The 17,335-nt window shown below is 33.5% G+C and overlaps 1 protein-coding gene across 2 annotated transcripts in view; it reads right to left on the minus strand.

Moving 5' to 3' along the window:
• Positions 1–3,026: 3,026 nt before the first annotated feature.
• GckIII (Germinal centre kinase III) overlaps positions 3,027–17,335 on the minus strand; it is a 97,386-nt gene continuing 83,077 nt past the window's right edge. For both annotated transcript variants that reach the window (XM_085955350.1, XM_085955349.1), the window contains exons 4-9: positions 12,489–12,781; positions 8,961–9,106; positions 6,663–7,023; positions 5,826–6,056; positions 5,299–5,400; positions 3,027–4,977 (exon numbers count right to left, since the gene is read on the minus strand). In XM_085955350.1, the coding sequence (XP_085811476.1) occupies positions 4,801–4,977; positions 5,299–5,400; positions 5,826–6,056; positions 6,663–7,023; positions 8,961–9,106; positions 12,489–12,781 (1,310 nt within the window). In that variant the 3' untranslated portion in view covers positions 3,027–4,800. The remainder of the gene's footprint in view (positions 4,978–5,298; positions 5,401–5,825; positions 6,057–6,662; positions 7,024–8,960; positions 9,107–12,488; positions 12,782–17,335) is intronic.

Raw genomic sequence — 17,335 nt, forward strand, 5'->3', positions numbered from 1 at the left:
TTGAATTGTCTGTCATTTTGTGGTGATTGGTTCATAACATGCATTAGGTTAACAGACCGAAAAAATATATTTTTGTGACAGCTTGGTGGCTACACTGAACAGCCTTCCATCATATTGTCATACTTTGAATATTTTGTGTCACAACTTGTAAATAAGCAAATTTTTGATAATGAATATCATTAAGCGACAATATTCACCTTCTATAGATATTTTTTTTCTAATGATGTAACGAAAGTATTCAAAGAGGTATTTCTCGATCAGGACAGAAGGTCGGTAGTAGAGTCTGCTTGCGCAATTTAACCATCCCATGGAAAATCTCAAAGATATGAATGCTGCAATATGCACCCCCGTATAGTAATGTAAATAAAATCCATTTATCAAACCGCATACAAAATATGATGTAAATTGTATGTGGCAGTATTTAAGCGAAGATGTTGACAGAGCAGGGAAGAAATGGTAGAGTTAATTTTTCAATGACATTTATATCTATATAATATATACAGGAAACTGAAATGTATTTGTATTTTATGAGGGGGTCTTTAAATCCTGAGATGCAGCATCCATCAGTGAGTCAATGATTGTAATTGAAAAAATGTATGATATCAGTATTAATTACCTAAAATCCTAAGAGAGTAGGCTTAACATATTACCGAGAAGTGTGTCGTGATCAATTTGCAATGCTTTCAAAACATTTAAGTGAAAGGTGTACTTTATTACTATTGTGACCTTTGAAACAATCAAAGCTGCGGAGGGTACACAAAAGATACATCAAACAGACATTTAATGTTAAGGGGATCTGCCACGGTTAATAATACAATTTACACACAACAGTCGTAATAATTATTATAAATAAATAATAACTAACAACTAAATTCATTATTATATTATGCCGTCGGCCAAAAAAAGTTCTTTTCAATAGAAAATTTAAAAAAAAATTATCAAAGGTTGAGTCCAATTCTATCAGTGTCAATGAAATGGCAAGCTTACAACTGATACGGACCTATTGAGGAGTTTTTGAATAACAATAAAAATTATTTTATTCAATTAATTAACACTAAGCAATTTTTTTCTGATTGGCCAATAATTAGAATTACATCACCTGTGGAAATCGGCAACGTAATTGTTTACATTAAATAAATAATAAAATTTGTGAAATTGTGAAATGTCTAAAAATACATTCAATAGAATTTTAAGTACTAAAAGCATCTAGTATTTTTTTAAACACACGAAACCGTCAAGTGTAATTTGAGGAACCAAATATTATTCCAATAAAATTACCGAAATTTGCAAAATTATTATGAAAACAAACCGAAAAGGCAAATTTCAAAACAGTCTTCATTGAAATACTTGCAGAATAACATACTTTTGTTTCTATCTTCTGACACAGTGTTTCTCAATCTTATAAAATGGACGTACCCCTTTTGAAACATTTTGTTATGAGAATATCAGATCGATAGACTATGTAATATTATAAAGTATTCATAATTCTGGCTGTGATTTAAAAATAACATTCAATCGTGTACCCCTTCGAAATCAATTTACGTTTCGTCGGGGGTACGTATGCCATCCTTTCGGAAACACTGCTCCGTTAGAACCGATAATAATTATTTTCCTGTAAAGCAGGCTATCGGATATTCATATTATACTTCTCTAATAATTTTCATAATAAGTGTATTTACACATAATTAAAAAAATACAATTTATAATTTATATAGTTCTGGAAAAAAATATTCTAGTATATTATTATTTAACATGCCTAATCGTTTAAAACTCTCATTTCAAATATGCATAATAATATAATATTGTAAATTAAAAATTAATTAAAAAAACAAAAAGTAAAATATAAATTACATATATACAAATCGGGTCACGCTGAGCGACGCCCCTCGACACCGACCACAAAATATATTGGCTTTTTTTTACTCAAAATATTTGTATATACCTCTTTTACATTGACCGCCTACTTACAAGGGAATGGCTAATTTTATATTATCAAATAGGGTCAACACTTAGAGAAAACGCAAACTATCTAAAATTTGAACCTAAATGATGAATCATTCATTAAATAAAGACACTAATTGTGGCAACACTATTAATTCAAGCATTCGTAAAGAAATTCTAGACAGATACTGTAAACGTTACTACGCAAACTATATGGTTAAAACTTGAGAAGTCAATACATTAGAAATCACTTTACAGAATGAGAGAGAGATAGAGAGAGAAAGAGTTAATCTATAATATTATTATATTTTTTGTTTCTAATTATTAAGTTTTAATCTGAATACTGGAGTGATCTAACACTAATGTTACTTTACGGTGTGTTAACACTTTACAAACGATGCAACAATTGGCATGGATACTAACGATGTGTGAAAGCTAGCGCTTATGATATGGCACTAAAGCCTTAAGTAACCGTTAACACTAGCAGTGCTTAAAGTATTCATCTCTTTCGGGTTAATGTTTTGAATTCGCAGCGATATTCTAAACGATCGCCACAATTAAAAATTTCCATCAATGGAAATCATAAATTTCAAAAACAAAAAACACAACTATGTTTTACATATTCAAAAAATAAAGCTAGATACAGTAAAACCCCGTTAATTCAAAATCGACAGGACAGAAAATTAAAAATAAATCCGAATTATGAAATACAAAATGCATGGCAAAAAACAGTAAAACTTAAAAAAAAAAACGTTTTTATTTTGTTCCAATTTTGTTAGATTGTTCGAAATCACCATAAATAGAATTTATGGAATTTCGCGAAAATTTCGATTTACGGCGAATTTTGAATTAACCGTGTTCTTATTAACGGGGCTTTACTGTGTTTCAATGGCATTTCAATTAATACAGTAGTCCGTAATACTAGTGTGCCAACTAAAGCTTATAAAAATCGAAGCGGACAAAACTACAGCCAAACTAGTATTGTCATTTTATCAGTAGTTATTTAATGTTAAAAAACTTTTTACACCAAACTGCGTCTAATACGACAAAAAAAAAATGAAGATGAAAACAGTAAGAAATTTTTTCCTTATGCATTTTGTGAATTGTATATGCAGTTTTAAAGGTGCCAGTATTTTAAATTATATTAACGAGCGTGGATATAAACCAGAGTCAAAATGAATATACATATGTACGACTCTTGTTCAATCCAATTTAGATATTTCTTAATAATAAGGCGCAGATAAAATTGAAAATACATTCACGTCTCTTAACATACCCCTGAGTCGCCGAGAGACTTCCAATATTTGACTAAAAAAAAATTAAATAATAACACTGTAGTTATTATATGGGATTATAGTTGGAACTACCTACGAAATTTTAATTATATATTTCATAAGTGAATTCAATAGAAAGAATTGCAATAACTAAACGAACATAATATTATGTACTAAAATTTATATTATCTAGAAAGCATTTTCTAAAAACTCACAAAGCTCGATGATTTTACAAAACATGAGTTTTCATTACTGCGGAAGAACAAGTTAAGATTGCACAAAATTATGTTCAGACATAAATACAAACAAAACGTGAGTTGACAGGAGAAAAGGCGGAATGCGGACAGCTCGCATGATCAAATCGAGACATCACATTGACAGGGGATTCATTCTGCAACTCTAAGCAATGACGAAACGTGTGTAAATCAGGAATAATGACCCATAGTTCTAACCGAGGGTTGCAGTGATATTATTAAATACTTGAAAATCCACTTTCTGTATAATGCAATATGGGGGTGTCCATAAATGATATCACAAGATTTTCGGTAATTTTATTCCCCATTGTCACACTTAATCACACATATTTGAACTCTCCCAAACTCTCCCATTCGATAAAAAACAAAATTCATTGAAAATGATTAATATCATTCTCAAAAAAAATGAGCTTAAATTTTGTTGGTTTTGTGATGTCACATTTTCTACAACCCTCTACCGAACCCCATTGACACAAATCAATACATTATATCAAACCGCCCCTCACTTAGTGCATGACATCATAGATGGACGGGCCCCTATGCTTTGATCATAAGAAAATAGATGCAGTAGGATACACTAAATTAGTTTTTTTAATTCATATGTTATGTATTTTATCATATTTTCTGCAAAGAGTTCCGTTTTGATGTGTGCTCTATGAAATTTCAGACAATAGACAAAGGCCAGAAATTGAAATTATTTCATGTCAAATTATATTTACAAAGTGAATTGTAATTGATGATTTCACGGAAGTGATATCAATAGATCTTTCTGAAGAGGGGTCTGTAGCCCGCAACAGCTGTCAATATCAATAACTCAAACATTAGAAAATAACAAAAACATTCTTTCAAAACCAATATAATGGATTCTACCACGTAAACGCCGGTTAATTTTTTTTCTTCATATTAAACAAACATCTTGAGAATCTGCTATACATTTTATTAAATAAGTATTTTTCACAAGGTAATTATGTTACAGCTTACATTAACAGATACAAGCAATCTGATAGCTGTTTAATACAATATATTCAGTCACATTATAAACCAGAAACACATGAGCCGAACAGCGCAATGTTAACAAACACAAGAATGGAAGGGAAGCCATTTATGTTCACACTGGCATGAGTATTTCCACGAACGCTCAATGTCCTGTTAGATGTCCGACTCACGTTTATTCACAGTTTTGGACGATATTGAATAGATAATGAAACATTAAATTTAACATGACACGTCCACAGTTCATACGCTGCGAGAGATTTGTTGAGAAAGGTTAGGATAAAGAAAGACAGAGCGGACGAGAAGGAAGGGTAGAAAGGGAAGGATTGAATCGGGAATCACCTGAGCCAGTTATGGGTGGCAGAGTGCGGAGAGGCGAGTCTCTGCAGGAGATGGTGAACGAAGGCCTGAGTGATATGCGGAGATCCTCTCTCTGCCGCTTCGAAGGCTCGGCGTAGCTCGCTCACCGCTGATTCCCCTCCCCCGCCTCCCGCGTTTCGGTGCTTTCTTTGTAGCTGGAATTCAAAATATAAAAGTTAGTCATCAATTGAACATTCGAGGATCCGGGTGCTGTGTGAAGGTTCAAAATTAAGAATTTGGCTGGGAAGTATTTGATTCTTTTGAGATTTCTTTATTCGTGAATCAATTCAAATTATATCATACTCTATAATTAATGTATTATTATCAATCGGGGTCGATCCACTGCTGGATGTAACCTCCCTTAACTCCACCGGCTCAACTCAGTCCGTAGATCTTTGTAGAAGATAATACTCTTGTATTATTCTCTATACAAACGACTCTAATTGCAAAGTACATATGTATAAGGAAAAGGGTACCTCTAAAAGCAGCGGGGAGATAAGCTGTGTGAGGTAAGGACTCGGCTGACGTTCTGTTACGCCGCCATTGCCTGACAGTCCTCGGTGATCAAGCGGCGACATCTGTAAAAAAAAATTCATATTGTATTTATTATCATCAATATAATGGGCACAACGCAACGCGGGTATAATATGCTAACCGGCGATTTCATATGTGAATTTCTATATTTATCTGTGAAAGTGAGTAATTCAGCAGCATTGTCGACCCGTCCCTTTACTGCTTAGTTGTAAAATTATATTGAGAACCATCAATGAAAAAAAGAATATTTCCCTCAAAAATGTAAAATTTTGTAATGAAATGACAATTTGTGCAAAAAATTTTAATTGAAAAAACGCTATTAGGTTTTTCACTTGTTTTCGTATTGAACTGAGGTATTGATATGTAAACAATCTGCAGACACCATACTTATACCAACCACTCTATTATTTTATCCTTCTCTGACTTCGATATATTCTATAATAAAATAAATATCAAAAAGATTACTGACCTCTTTACTAATTCTTTTGTCGTGATTCGGTTCATTTTTCCTATCATCCCTATCTCTCTCTCTTTCGCGTTCTCTTTCTCTTTCCCTTTCCCTCTCCCTCTCTCTTTCCCTCTCCCTTTCCCGCTCCCGCTCCCTCTCCCTTTCCCTGTCCCTATCTCTTTCTCTCTCGCTGTCTCGATCTCTCTGTTCTTTATTTCTATCGTTAAGAGGAAGCGCAGATGGCGGAGATGACTGGAAAGAGAAACATAAAATGCAACATAAATTAAACACTTGGTTTTGTGAGTATGTAACCATATAATCTCTCTATAATTTTACCTATTAGATAGCCTAAGTTACAAAAAACAATATTTATTTTTAAAAATTGTGTGATAAAATTGTGTTTTTTTTATTGTCAAATATGAATTTGAAAATAATTGTCCTTTCTACCGCAGCCTATGTAGTATAATAGGCAAAGCGAACGGTTGTCAACCGAAAGGTCGATGGTTTGGGCCCACTCGGGACGATTTTTTATTTATATTTTTCGCTTTTCGAGTTCACTTGTGATGCTTTTTTATTATAAATCAGCCAGATTTACTCTACTGCAGATTTTGCTGTACCACACATAAAAAGTATTAATATCATGATATCAATATGTTTTCTATTTATAAATTTATTACCATAAACATGGTATTAATATAGATCCTTTGGGTTTTATAAAAATCAGTATTTGATTGATTGTGTGCTTTTGTATATTGGAGGAGTCATTTCTTTTATAAATATGTAAACACCGAATGTACAGACAAATTAAAGTACTTGGTTGTTTGTCATGAAACTATTCAAAATGGTCCAAATAATTACCGTTATCTTTTCATGTGTATTGTTGGCGGATACATGTTGTTGATATTTATGGTTCGGGGCAGGATGGTGGTCGGCCTGCCAGGGGCGTCCAGGCGCTCCATTTTGCTTCTTAGGATGAGCGTTAGCGTTCGTATTGGCGTTAGCTGAGGCGTTAGAATTGGAATTGGCGTTAGAGTTGGAGTGCTGTACGAGTGGAGCAGGCGGAGGAGGTGTGGAGGGAGGGATTGAAGAGGAAAGCAAGATCGGTCTCTCTTCTAAAGTGGCGGCAGCCATCAACAAAGCTGTCTTGGCACCGTGCAACCCTTTCACAGTCATTATCCACGGCTCATCCAAGTCACTGTCTTGTCTATTTGATTCCTCGCTGAAATAATACCAACAGTTTTTGGTTAACTATTTACAAATGAAGACAAAGGTGCATTAGAAACAAAAGAATTCATGTCACGGAATCAACATTGCTAATGTATTGCCAGCCAGATATTGAAAAAAGTTGCGAAAATTACCTAAGAGTGTAAATACAAAGATATCAACGCTAAATTAACCTCAACCAAGATGTTCTAATATGACAAATAATAATTATAAACACAAAATGATAATATAAATTATTATATTAAATTCTACAGGTCATTTTTTTAAATAGCTATTTCAGTTGCACATCAAAAACAAACGATTTTTTTTCGAAATTTAAACACCGAATTTCAAAACAATGTTTTTTTAATATACAATTTTTTAATTTAACATTCTTTTATTGAGCATAATATATTATTTAAAAACACTTTTTTCTAGTGTTGTCAAATTATGTATGAAAATATAATGTTTATAGATTTTATTAAAATATACATCGTGGGTTGATATGAAGGAGAGAGGTTGCCAACATGATAGTCTGACGGAGTGAAAGACACTACAAAGCCTCTCAATAATTTTAAACCCATAATTTTACTTAATGATGCATAGAATAATGTTACTCAGACTACAATATCCAATTGTTTTATAAAATCGAAATTGAAGTTGTACTCAACAAAGACGATGACAGTGATGATGATGGTGTGGCCAGTGAATGTCAAATTGAGAAATCCAAATCAGTAATGACGATCTCCAGAGCTCATGATACATTGGACGAGCTAGTCTAATTTTTTGCACAGGGCACTGAGACCACCCTAGAGTCTTTTAATGGGTTGAGTGCTTTGAGGGGAAATTTAAGAACAATGAGAGTGAAAACAATGAAACAAGAATCAATTGATTTAATAAGAAAAGTGGATTTACAGAAAAATGTAAAATGTGTGTAACGGATGTGTAAATAAATTCTAATTGTGTATTTTTGTTTGAATTGCCACTTTTTGTTTTATGTGACCGCTCATTTAAAAATACCTATTCCCTGGAGGCCAATCCCCGAATGAAGCACTCCAAAACACGTCACCGAACCGCTTCAACTGAAGCACGTAAAATTTTTAGTTTTACAGGAGATATTGTGTGTATAGAGCTTCGAATGTAATGGATAGATGATACATAAGTGCGAGTGAGAAAGCATTCAGCATGCTTATACCTCATGTCCATGCGTTAGAGTAAGATAGAAAGTAAACATGTCATGACGGAACTCATGTCAGTTTCATGGAAATTAAATAACATTTTTATCCACTTTGGTAATGACTTCATATTTAATCGGTACTTACCGTTAACGTTGCATAATTAAACCATTCATTGTTGAAGTACGTAGCCAATTAATCTTAAAACAAGCTAGTTACGTCTCCAATATAACAATATTACAACACAGAATTTCCGGTATATTTTGCAAACAAACATGTGTGTTTCTGTATTACAAAATCACAATAAATATTTAAATGAGAATTTAAACACAAAATAATACTTTCAGCGGTAATAGTTATGTTAAAGATAGAAAAAAATAGATTAACAGCCTCTTCAATACTACATACGAATTTCTGACGTTTAATAATATGTCAAACGGAGAGTTGTTAGCGCCTCTACCGCCAAAGCATGTATACTTCAATTGCATACTGCAGTCGACACTACCGGTTGACTTTTAATATACTTCGTTGAAGTAGGCTTGCGCTTACGTTGCGCGACCGGTCATAGTGTTTCATTCGTGAATTGGTATTCTGATATAACGAGTAACGCTCATATGCTTATAATAAGCAAATTCAGTCGGTCCCATCTTCCTCGTAATAACCAAGTTCGACTGTATCACAAGTTCAAATCAAAGGTAAATGATCACGAGACTAGACAATGATGTGAATATTTATTTTTAAAATAAGGGAAATAAAACTAAAGGTAATGAATACTTACGAATCTGAATTCTCTGATTCGGTTTCGCTCTCCTCACTCCGTTGTGATTTCCATTTCTTGTATCTGTCTATCAAATCCATTAGATATGAATTCTTTTTCGCCTTTCGTACAAATGGAAACTTAAGTAACTCCTTTGCGGTGGGTCTCTGAAAGAGTTTACCAAAACATTGTAGGTACATTCATGCATATTATAATTACTGAAATGAAAAATCCTAAATAGCCTAATAGCACCTGTACACGTGCATAGATTTACTGGCACCAATAGTGTCTAAATTCAACTATCACAAAAATACAACTGTCTACACATAAAGGTGCTGACTGTCTCGTCAAGCTCATTCTTCAAGCGTAGGTGAGACACATTGTTGTTTATTTTATGGTGCTATTTGACTGGTTGTGAAAAAATGTAAACGTCAAAATGCTTTGCACGGTAATACGTGTTTACATATGCATTTTCTTGTTATCAGTAAATTCATATATGTATGTGTAGGGTACAGACCTACAAACTTATCTGTAGAATGGCCAAAAATAGAACTACGAACTACCACAGGATGCCATTTTGAAAATGTCATTCGAATGTCATATTTTGTCCAGTTACTAGTCTTGATTCGCACATCGCAGCAGACTCAATTTGTTTGGGCATGTTTACATGGTCACAGGTAAAAATGCAATTTTAATGAGATCCTTCCTACAAGCTGAGGAAAATGTCAATGCCTTGGCCAACTTCTGGAGTGCGGCTGTAAGCATTGAAGAACTGACACTATGAAGAAGATATCTTTGTGAGAAAGCCAAACTAAATAAATCCAATTAAATTGCAGCGTGTAGTAGACGAATTTGCAAAATCGTAAGTTTGAAAATTTACATTCATTTTCATTTTACATTGAGTAGTATAGTAATAGTTAAACAACATCCAGGGTTTGAATAAATCACATATAATAATATGTACTGTGACCTCAGTGGAGCAAGCGATCATTTAAGTAAGATCACAAAGATGAAAAAATATATCTTCATTTTAATTTATTGTTCTAACAAGTCCGATTTATTAGTTTTGGGTTAATCAAGTTTGCAGATTGAATCAAAATGCATGCGGTGTAGGTTTTGTTACCGTCATAATAATACCCTTGGTAAGGCTTATAAACCTATGCATTGTTATAATTGGGATAATTTGACCCAAACACTTTTGTAAATTTCATATTTTCCACCCGCCAGACTGAAATAGTATGCCTGAACAACGAAAACTTGCATTCTAACAGCGGTCAACATGAGGTTTTTTTTCTACCTGGCCACAGTTAAACGACTACTGCCATATAGAAGTTGTATTTTAAAATGAATCATTTTGAAATGCAATCCCCGGAATTTTCTTTGCTGTGTAGGCTAGCAGAAATATGTAAACTTCCTTCCAGGCACCCCCTTTTCTTCCGTAATTAAGTACCTGTTGAAGTAAAAATCTTCAAAATAAAATTAATATACAGGTAACCTCCCTGTTCATTCATCGTGGGGGACACGTTCTGGACATAGTCGCGATATGCGAATTTTCGTGATCAACGGGGGGGGGAGATTCCCTTGTTTGGCCTCTCTACGTTTATTGTGCAAAATTTGCAATTATATACTTTCAAGTAATGCATTACAGCCACGTTTTACAGCACACACTCGCTCGAAATCTTCGTCGTTCTCTTCTAACAACTCCATGCATTGATTGTGAAGAAAAGGGGCCTTTTCAATGATTTTAACACTTAACTTTCGCACGGGAACAGGTTCGGAGTCGTCATTTTCTAGGGACGTATGGCAGTCCATTTCCTGGTGCTCTTCATTAGTTTGCCGTGTGACTTTAACAAAGTCTGAATATCATCTACACTAACACCTTCGATGCCTCCAGATATGGCTGTAAGACTAATCTCTTCGATGATATTTTGAATATAATTTTCATAATTGCAGTGAACTTCAATAATTTCACTGAACAACCTTTTCCAAACACCCTTCATACACAACTGGGTGACTTCATTCCACGTTTCGTCAATGTTTCTGATAGCTTTCATAATATTAAATTACTGTTTCCACCAAACCCGCATGGCATCTCTATCACCTTCATCAGTTTCTTCAATGAGTTGAGTGAAAAAGAGTTAGACAATCCTCGGATGCTTTAAATCTTCTTTATAGAAATAAAAATACGTGTTGGCATTCGTTTCCAATAGAGTCCCGTCTCATCCACATTAAAAATTAAATTTGGTGGATAATTTCCCCTTTCTACAATTCCCAGTTTCCCAAAATTGTGATATAACGAATCCGCAGATAATTTCTCAACTGTATATTTGTTATCATTTACCACACCAGTCCTCAAAATCAAATCCCAACTCTGAGCTTTGATGATCTTTCTGATGTTGTGAGGTTACACTATAATAAATTGATGGCAGAATACAATTCCGGATAGCAAAGAATTAGGGCGATTGATGAAATTTGCCAATGCCTACAAAAGACAGACCAAGACTACACACATTATTGCGATAAAGCTGACGGCAATTGAAAAGAGTAAGTTTCCCTGACAATCCATATACATAGGGCTTTTTTTGTCATGTAACACGGTGGAACGGCATTCCGGCACCTTTTTTCACGGTATTTTTAATGTTTCAAACGCAATTAGACGAAACAATGTTCGTGCTTACACAGAACAAGTTAATTTTCCTGAATTATCTCATATGAAAACACATATCCTGAACAAAATATCACGTTTGATATATGCATTGAATTCTATTACCATTTCTTCAAGTGTATGCGAATGCGAATTTTCGCAAATGAATCTAATTATTACCCCAATAAGATCTTCGTTGAAGACCAAAACAGTTGCGACACATTTGTTCATCAAACTCATCGGCCCACCTTTGACACTTTTCGATCCTTCAAAATACGTTGATCGGTGGTTACTCAGTGGAAGACATTCGGCCATAGACTAATTCGTCTGTCTATCGACTTTGTGGCATAGGAAAAGTTGCTTTAAATGATATTTGAATATAATTTTCTTAAGTAGGTAAGAAGTTTGGCAAGAAGTGAGATCCGGCACCTTTGTTTTTTAAAAATAGCGCTGCATATACATAATATTACATGGTCAAGAACATATATATCGTCGCCGTAGATGTCAAGGGAGCCAAGCCACAAATTTGGCGAAAATGAGTAAAGTACACAAAAGCATTTTAAAATCATCAAAGATGCAGCGATCAATGGATTTAAGCCACAAAACTCTTTTGACTATATTTTTTGTACATTTCAATATTCAGTGGTCAAGAGATATAACACACATAACTTCTAAGATACTATTTTTTTTAGTTATTTGTAAAAAATAATAAAAAGATAATACCACAAAGTATACACTATGTTGAAAGTTTCACTCTTATATCTTTAAAAACAAAAAAGTTCAATAAATAAATGTTACTTTTTTTTTGTCACATAAAATCTTTGAGTGCCTGTTTCTCAGCATTATGATTTTGTGGACTGTGTCCCTTGGCATCTACGGTGACGATATATGTATATATAAATTACATTTTCAGGATCCTTATTAAGGCAAGCTTCGACAAACTCCTTAAACTGTTTAGAGTAGTTTCCTGTGAGCTGTGGCGGATTGTTCTTGGGGATGAGAAAAAGAACTCTCATGGGATGAAGTTCGGAGTTGGGGGGCTCTCCTTTCGCTAGCTCGATGGCCGTGATACCGAGAGACCAAATGTCGGCTTTTGAGTCGTAGCATGACTGCTTGATCACCTCAGGCGCCATCCAGAACGGCGTACCAACGAACGTGTTTCTCTTACTCGTTGTGTTTGTCAATTGGCCCGCAACGCCTGAAATTTTAATAATGAAAATTTAAGTAAAGAATTTATTATTAATAATTCCATTATCACACACTGTTAGTTAACAGATTGCATAAAATTTATTAAAGATGTGACCCAATGTGTATGAAATTTTAATATTACTTATGTCTTCGGTTAATTTATTTAAATTTTTGATGAAGTGATCATAAAACACTACCGTCAAATGGGGTTATTCCGCCTTCCAAGTATAATTCTGCCTAGTAAAAAATATCTTATTTTTACACTTGGGTAGACAAAATATTACTTTATTGTCAGTTAGTCATATTGTACATTTTAAACATCTATAACTTTACATTAGTTAATATAAAACTTGAGTTTTGTAAATGGTGTGTACATATGCAGTTCCGTCAACTGTCGAAAAATCATCATTTATCTACCAGAAATACAAAAGGTACGATATTGATATTTTTACTCTCCATTCCATTATATGTTAGCAATTAGAATGCATAGTTATATTTAAATAAATTGAATTTTAAAGACTTAAAATACGCCAGGCGGAATTGTACCGAAGAGCGTCGTGAAGTTTTGGGGTTATTCCGCCTGGGGTAGGGTCGTCAAAACACTTTTTAATAGTATTATTTTTTATTGTCCTATTATTTATTAGTAGAACGCCAAAATAGGTATTACAACACGATTATTATTATTTGTTCGTTAATAAACCAATTTGATAGAAGCATGATGAAATTGATATTGGTGTCTAATAAAATTATGTAAAAAGTACTAAAATATAAAAATACATATAAGCATAATAATTGAATTGGTATCTATTTTGTCATTAGATGTAAGAGTATTCATTAAATCAGTTTTTGTATTCAGTTACAAAGATACTTTTTGTTATATTTCTTTCAAGAAAACAAAAATAAGCATAAAAAACAATAGTTTCATACATTATATTCTTACCTAATAAATATGAACGTTAATTTGTTCGAACATATCATAATATTATGAACATAGTTTATATGTACAAAAAATAATTAATTATATTTTTTGCAAAACCCTAAGTCAAATCTACAAAATGTATGCACGTGTCAGTGAAACAAGGGTGATTCCGCCTAGAAAATTTTGACGATGCAAAAACACACAAAATAGAAGAATGTAGACGGGTTATGGTATTTAACATGTTTGCAGCACGTGTTATGAGTATTATTCTACTACATTGCTGTTTCCTCGTAACAGTGATTATGACTTAGACGGATTTTTTTAAAGTAGGCGGAATAACCCCGAGACTGTGTAATTACGCCTACATATTTGTTTTTATTAGAATGTAGATAAATAATATTAACTATTTTTAATAATTGCAGTTAAGTATATAACTATAAAAACCACATAACAATGGATACGTAGTACAAAAAAAAATCAGAAAATACAAATTAACAACACGCCGTAGAAAAACTAGGCAGAAAAACCCCGTTTGATGGTATCCATATTTAGTTAAAATAGGGAAAATTTATGAATTTTAAGTTGTTTTATCTCGTTTTTGTATCAACTACAAAAATATTACATAAAGAACAATATACTTAACCTATCTATTATATGTACCAAAGAGTAGTTATTATTCATTGCTGTCATTTTTAACACAATTTTGACAAAATCAGGCCCAGGCTATAATAGCTCTTCAAGAAATATTTGACGTCCCTTCCTCTCATTTTAATCTAATATTATTTCTGGGTAATTAAAATACGATGACTTTTCATTAGGACATGTGAAAAAGAAAGAAAAATATAATCTTTCCACGTTGATCACAAAAAAATAAACACCTACAAAAACGCAGAAATAAAATAGGATTACTTCTTGCTTATGCTTCAAAACTGTTTCTTGGTATCAGGCTTATCATGGACCAATAACGAGGGCTGCACGATTAGTCAATGCACTCCCTAGAGACGTAGACATTATTAGAGATGCACTGTGTATTTTGTTTTTTAAATTTTATTGATCAATTTTTTATTCCAAGATTAATTGTTTTGTATTTTTATTATAACTTGCTGTACCTAACTGTTTAATCTAAATGTCATATTGACATATTAAAATTACACAATGTTTTAAATAAATAAAACACTCCCATAATCACGGCGGTCTGAGCGGTCGTTCTGCTGCCCACAAGGCAGCCCCGGACAAAATTCTTCATTTTGTTATATTATTCAATCTTTTCTCACCTTACACTATATTTCATTTATTTTAATTCTAAAAGTCTTATAAGCAGAGGTGATACAGAAAATTATGATAACCGTACCATCTTTTATAAAAATAAATTGTTCATATTACATTCCGCCGTATTGCAGTTCGAAAAGAGATGGCCGTATAGCATTGAGATAAAAAAAATATGCATTGTTCGTGCGTTCGATGCGTTTATCAGATATTTAATAGGTACAACTTAATACTTACGAGCACCTACGCATTAAAACTACTTGTGAATCTTTCAGAATTTTATACAATACAATTGTATTTATAATTTAGTTACCCACCTATTTCTTCTGTTTTTTGTAATCCGTTGGTTTTTATTACGTATTCTTAAGTGTTTTATTAAAACATGAAATTTATCTCAATACTGAACCAATTTTCTGATACAGCAGCTCACGGTGAAGTGTAATACAGCAAACTGCATACATACAAATTGCCAGACACGATTACCATCAGAGATACTGTTAATAATGAAAATCGATTTTTATTAACTAAATCATTTTTCCGTTTACTTGGCCTGGAAGATCCAAGAAAATGTAAAAAAAATATCCAATATATTAGTTTTGTTAAAAAGTGAACAAATAATCTGATTATAACTTTGAGGAATCCGGTTAAGTGTTAATTAAGTTAACAGTATTTTGGCTTTTTAGCAACATGGCCAATGTTTATTATTTATATTTTTCAATCATCTCGTCTTAGACTTGATATTGTTGTAATGTTACTTTAGGTGACATATTTCAGATAATATGCACTTCCTAGAATTATCATTACATCTAAATCAGTGGTCCTTAACCTGGGTTCGATCGAACCCCAGGGGTTCGGTGAGTCAGTCTCAGGGGTTCGGTGAGGTCAAGACACACCCGACTCATATGATTCGTGATGACACGCCCCGCTTGGCCATCATTGGCTGCAGGTGATCACAGCAGGAACTGAAGCAAGCAATTGCCACGCACTTAGATGAGCTTGCAAAGTCTCTCAACGGATACTTCCCTACAAGAGAGTCATATCCAGCATGGGTGAGACAACCGTTCACGTTTAGTGTTGAGACAACAGATGTCAATGATGAATACCTCTATGAAATCATTGAAAATCAGCAGAGTCAGGTTCAACAGCAAGTCTTCAGAACAACAACGCTCTCAACGTTTTGATGTCAACAAACGGTAACGTACCCTGTTATTGCTAAGAAAGCTCTGGAGATTTTCATACCGTTTGTTACAACATATCTTTGCGAGCAATCCTTTTCGAGGATGCTGGACATAAAAACGAAGAAAATGAACAGACTTTGTTGCGAAAATGACATGAGAGTGGCACTTGCCAAGGTGAAGCCGCGCATTTCTGAACTGGTCTCTGAAAGGCAACAGCAGAAGTCACACTGTTTGCAGTAAATATTCATTATTATGTTTTTGTTTTTGTGTGAAAATCATGTTTTAATGGTTTTGTTCTTTGAACACAGTGATGTTGATGCACGGTTCATTTTGTGCACCAGTAAAATATATACCTATGTTTTGAATTTGAAAAAAATCATATTTTATTTTTCCAATTAAGAAGGGTTCGGTGAATGCGCATATGAAACTGGTGGGGGTCAGTACCTCCAACAAGGTTAAGAACCACTGATCTAAATAAAATGCTACTATTTTGAAAATCGTTATCATTATCCAGTAAATACTTTTCTAATAAATTTCCCTCTTATCTACAGAAATATTGTCAATCTCGAACGGTAACCGAAGGTGACATCACCGGAACGGACGGAATTTTTTAGGATCGTAACGGAAAGGTTAAAAACCAAAGTTTAAAATGAGTGAGAGTTTACTGTGTTAGTAACGATCGACCAGAGATGCAAGATCAGATATTGGATTATTTCCTTTTTTGCCACATGTCTTTTTCCAAGTGTAAAAAATACCCCTTGCTGACATTGTTAATGTTATAACTGTGTTGCTAGATTTCAAAATCAGCCAAGTCCACCTTTAGGTATTTTTGACTTTTTTGTGAATTGCTGAATACCTACTGCTTTCAAACATTTCTGCATTATCGAAATATGGAACTTATTAATTTTAAATATTCTATAATCGAAATAATATAAACTTTCACCCTCGTGACTATGTACTTAAGAAAACAAAAAAGCTGTTTTTCTCCTATTCATCCATTATGGACTTGATCTGCTGATTTTGATTTTGAAATCTAGCGACACAACTGATATGTGTTCTCCTGTGCACTCACCCACTTTTCATCTTCTGCAAAGTCTAACAATACGGTCGAACTTGGTTATTACGAGGAAGATGGACCGACTGAATTTGCTCGTTATAAGCATTACTCGCTATATCAGAGAATAGGTATTTTTAAATGAGC

The sequence above is a fragment of the Rhyacophila brunnea genome, unplaced genomic scaffold (genome assembly GCF_057557595.1).
Source record: "Rhyacophila brunnea isolate RB1 unplaced genomic scaffold, BYU_Rbru_1.0 scaffold_5, whole genome shotgun sequence".
Taxonomy (NCBI): Eukaryota; Metazoa; Arthropoda; class Insecta; order Trichoptera; family Rhyacophilidae; genus Rhyacophila; species Rhyacophila brunnea.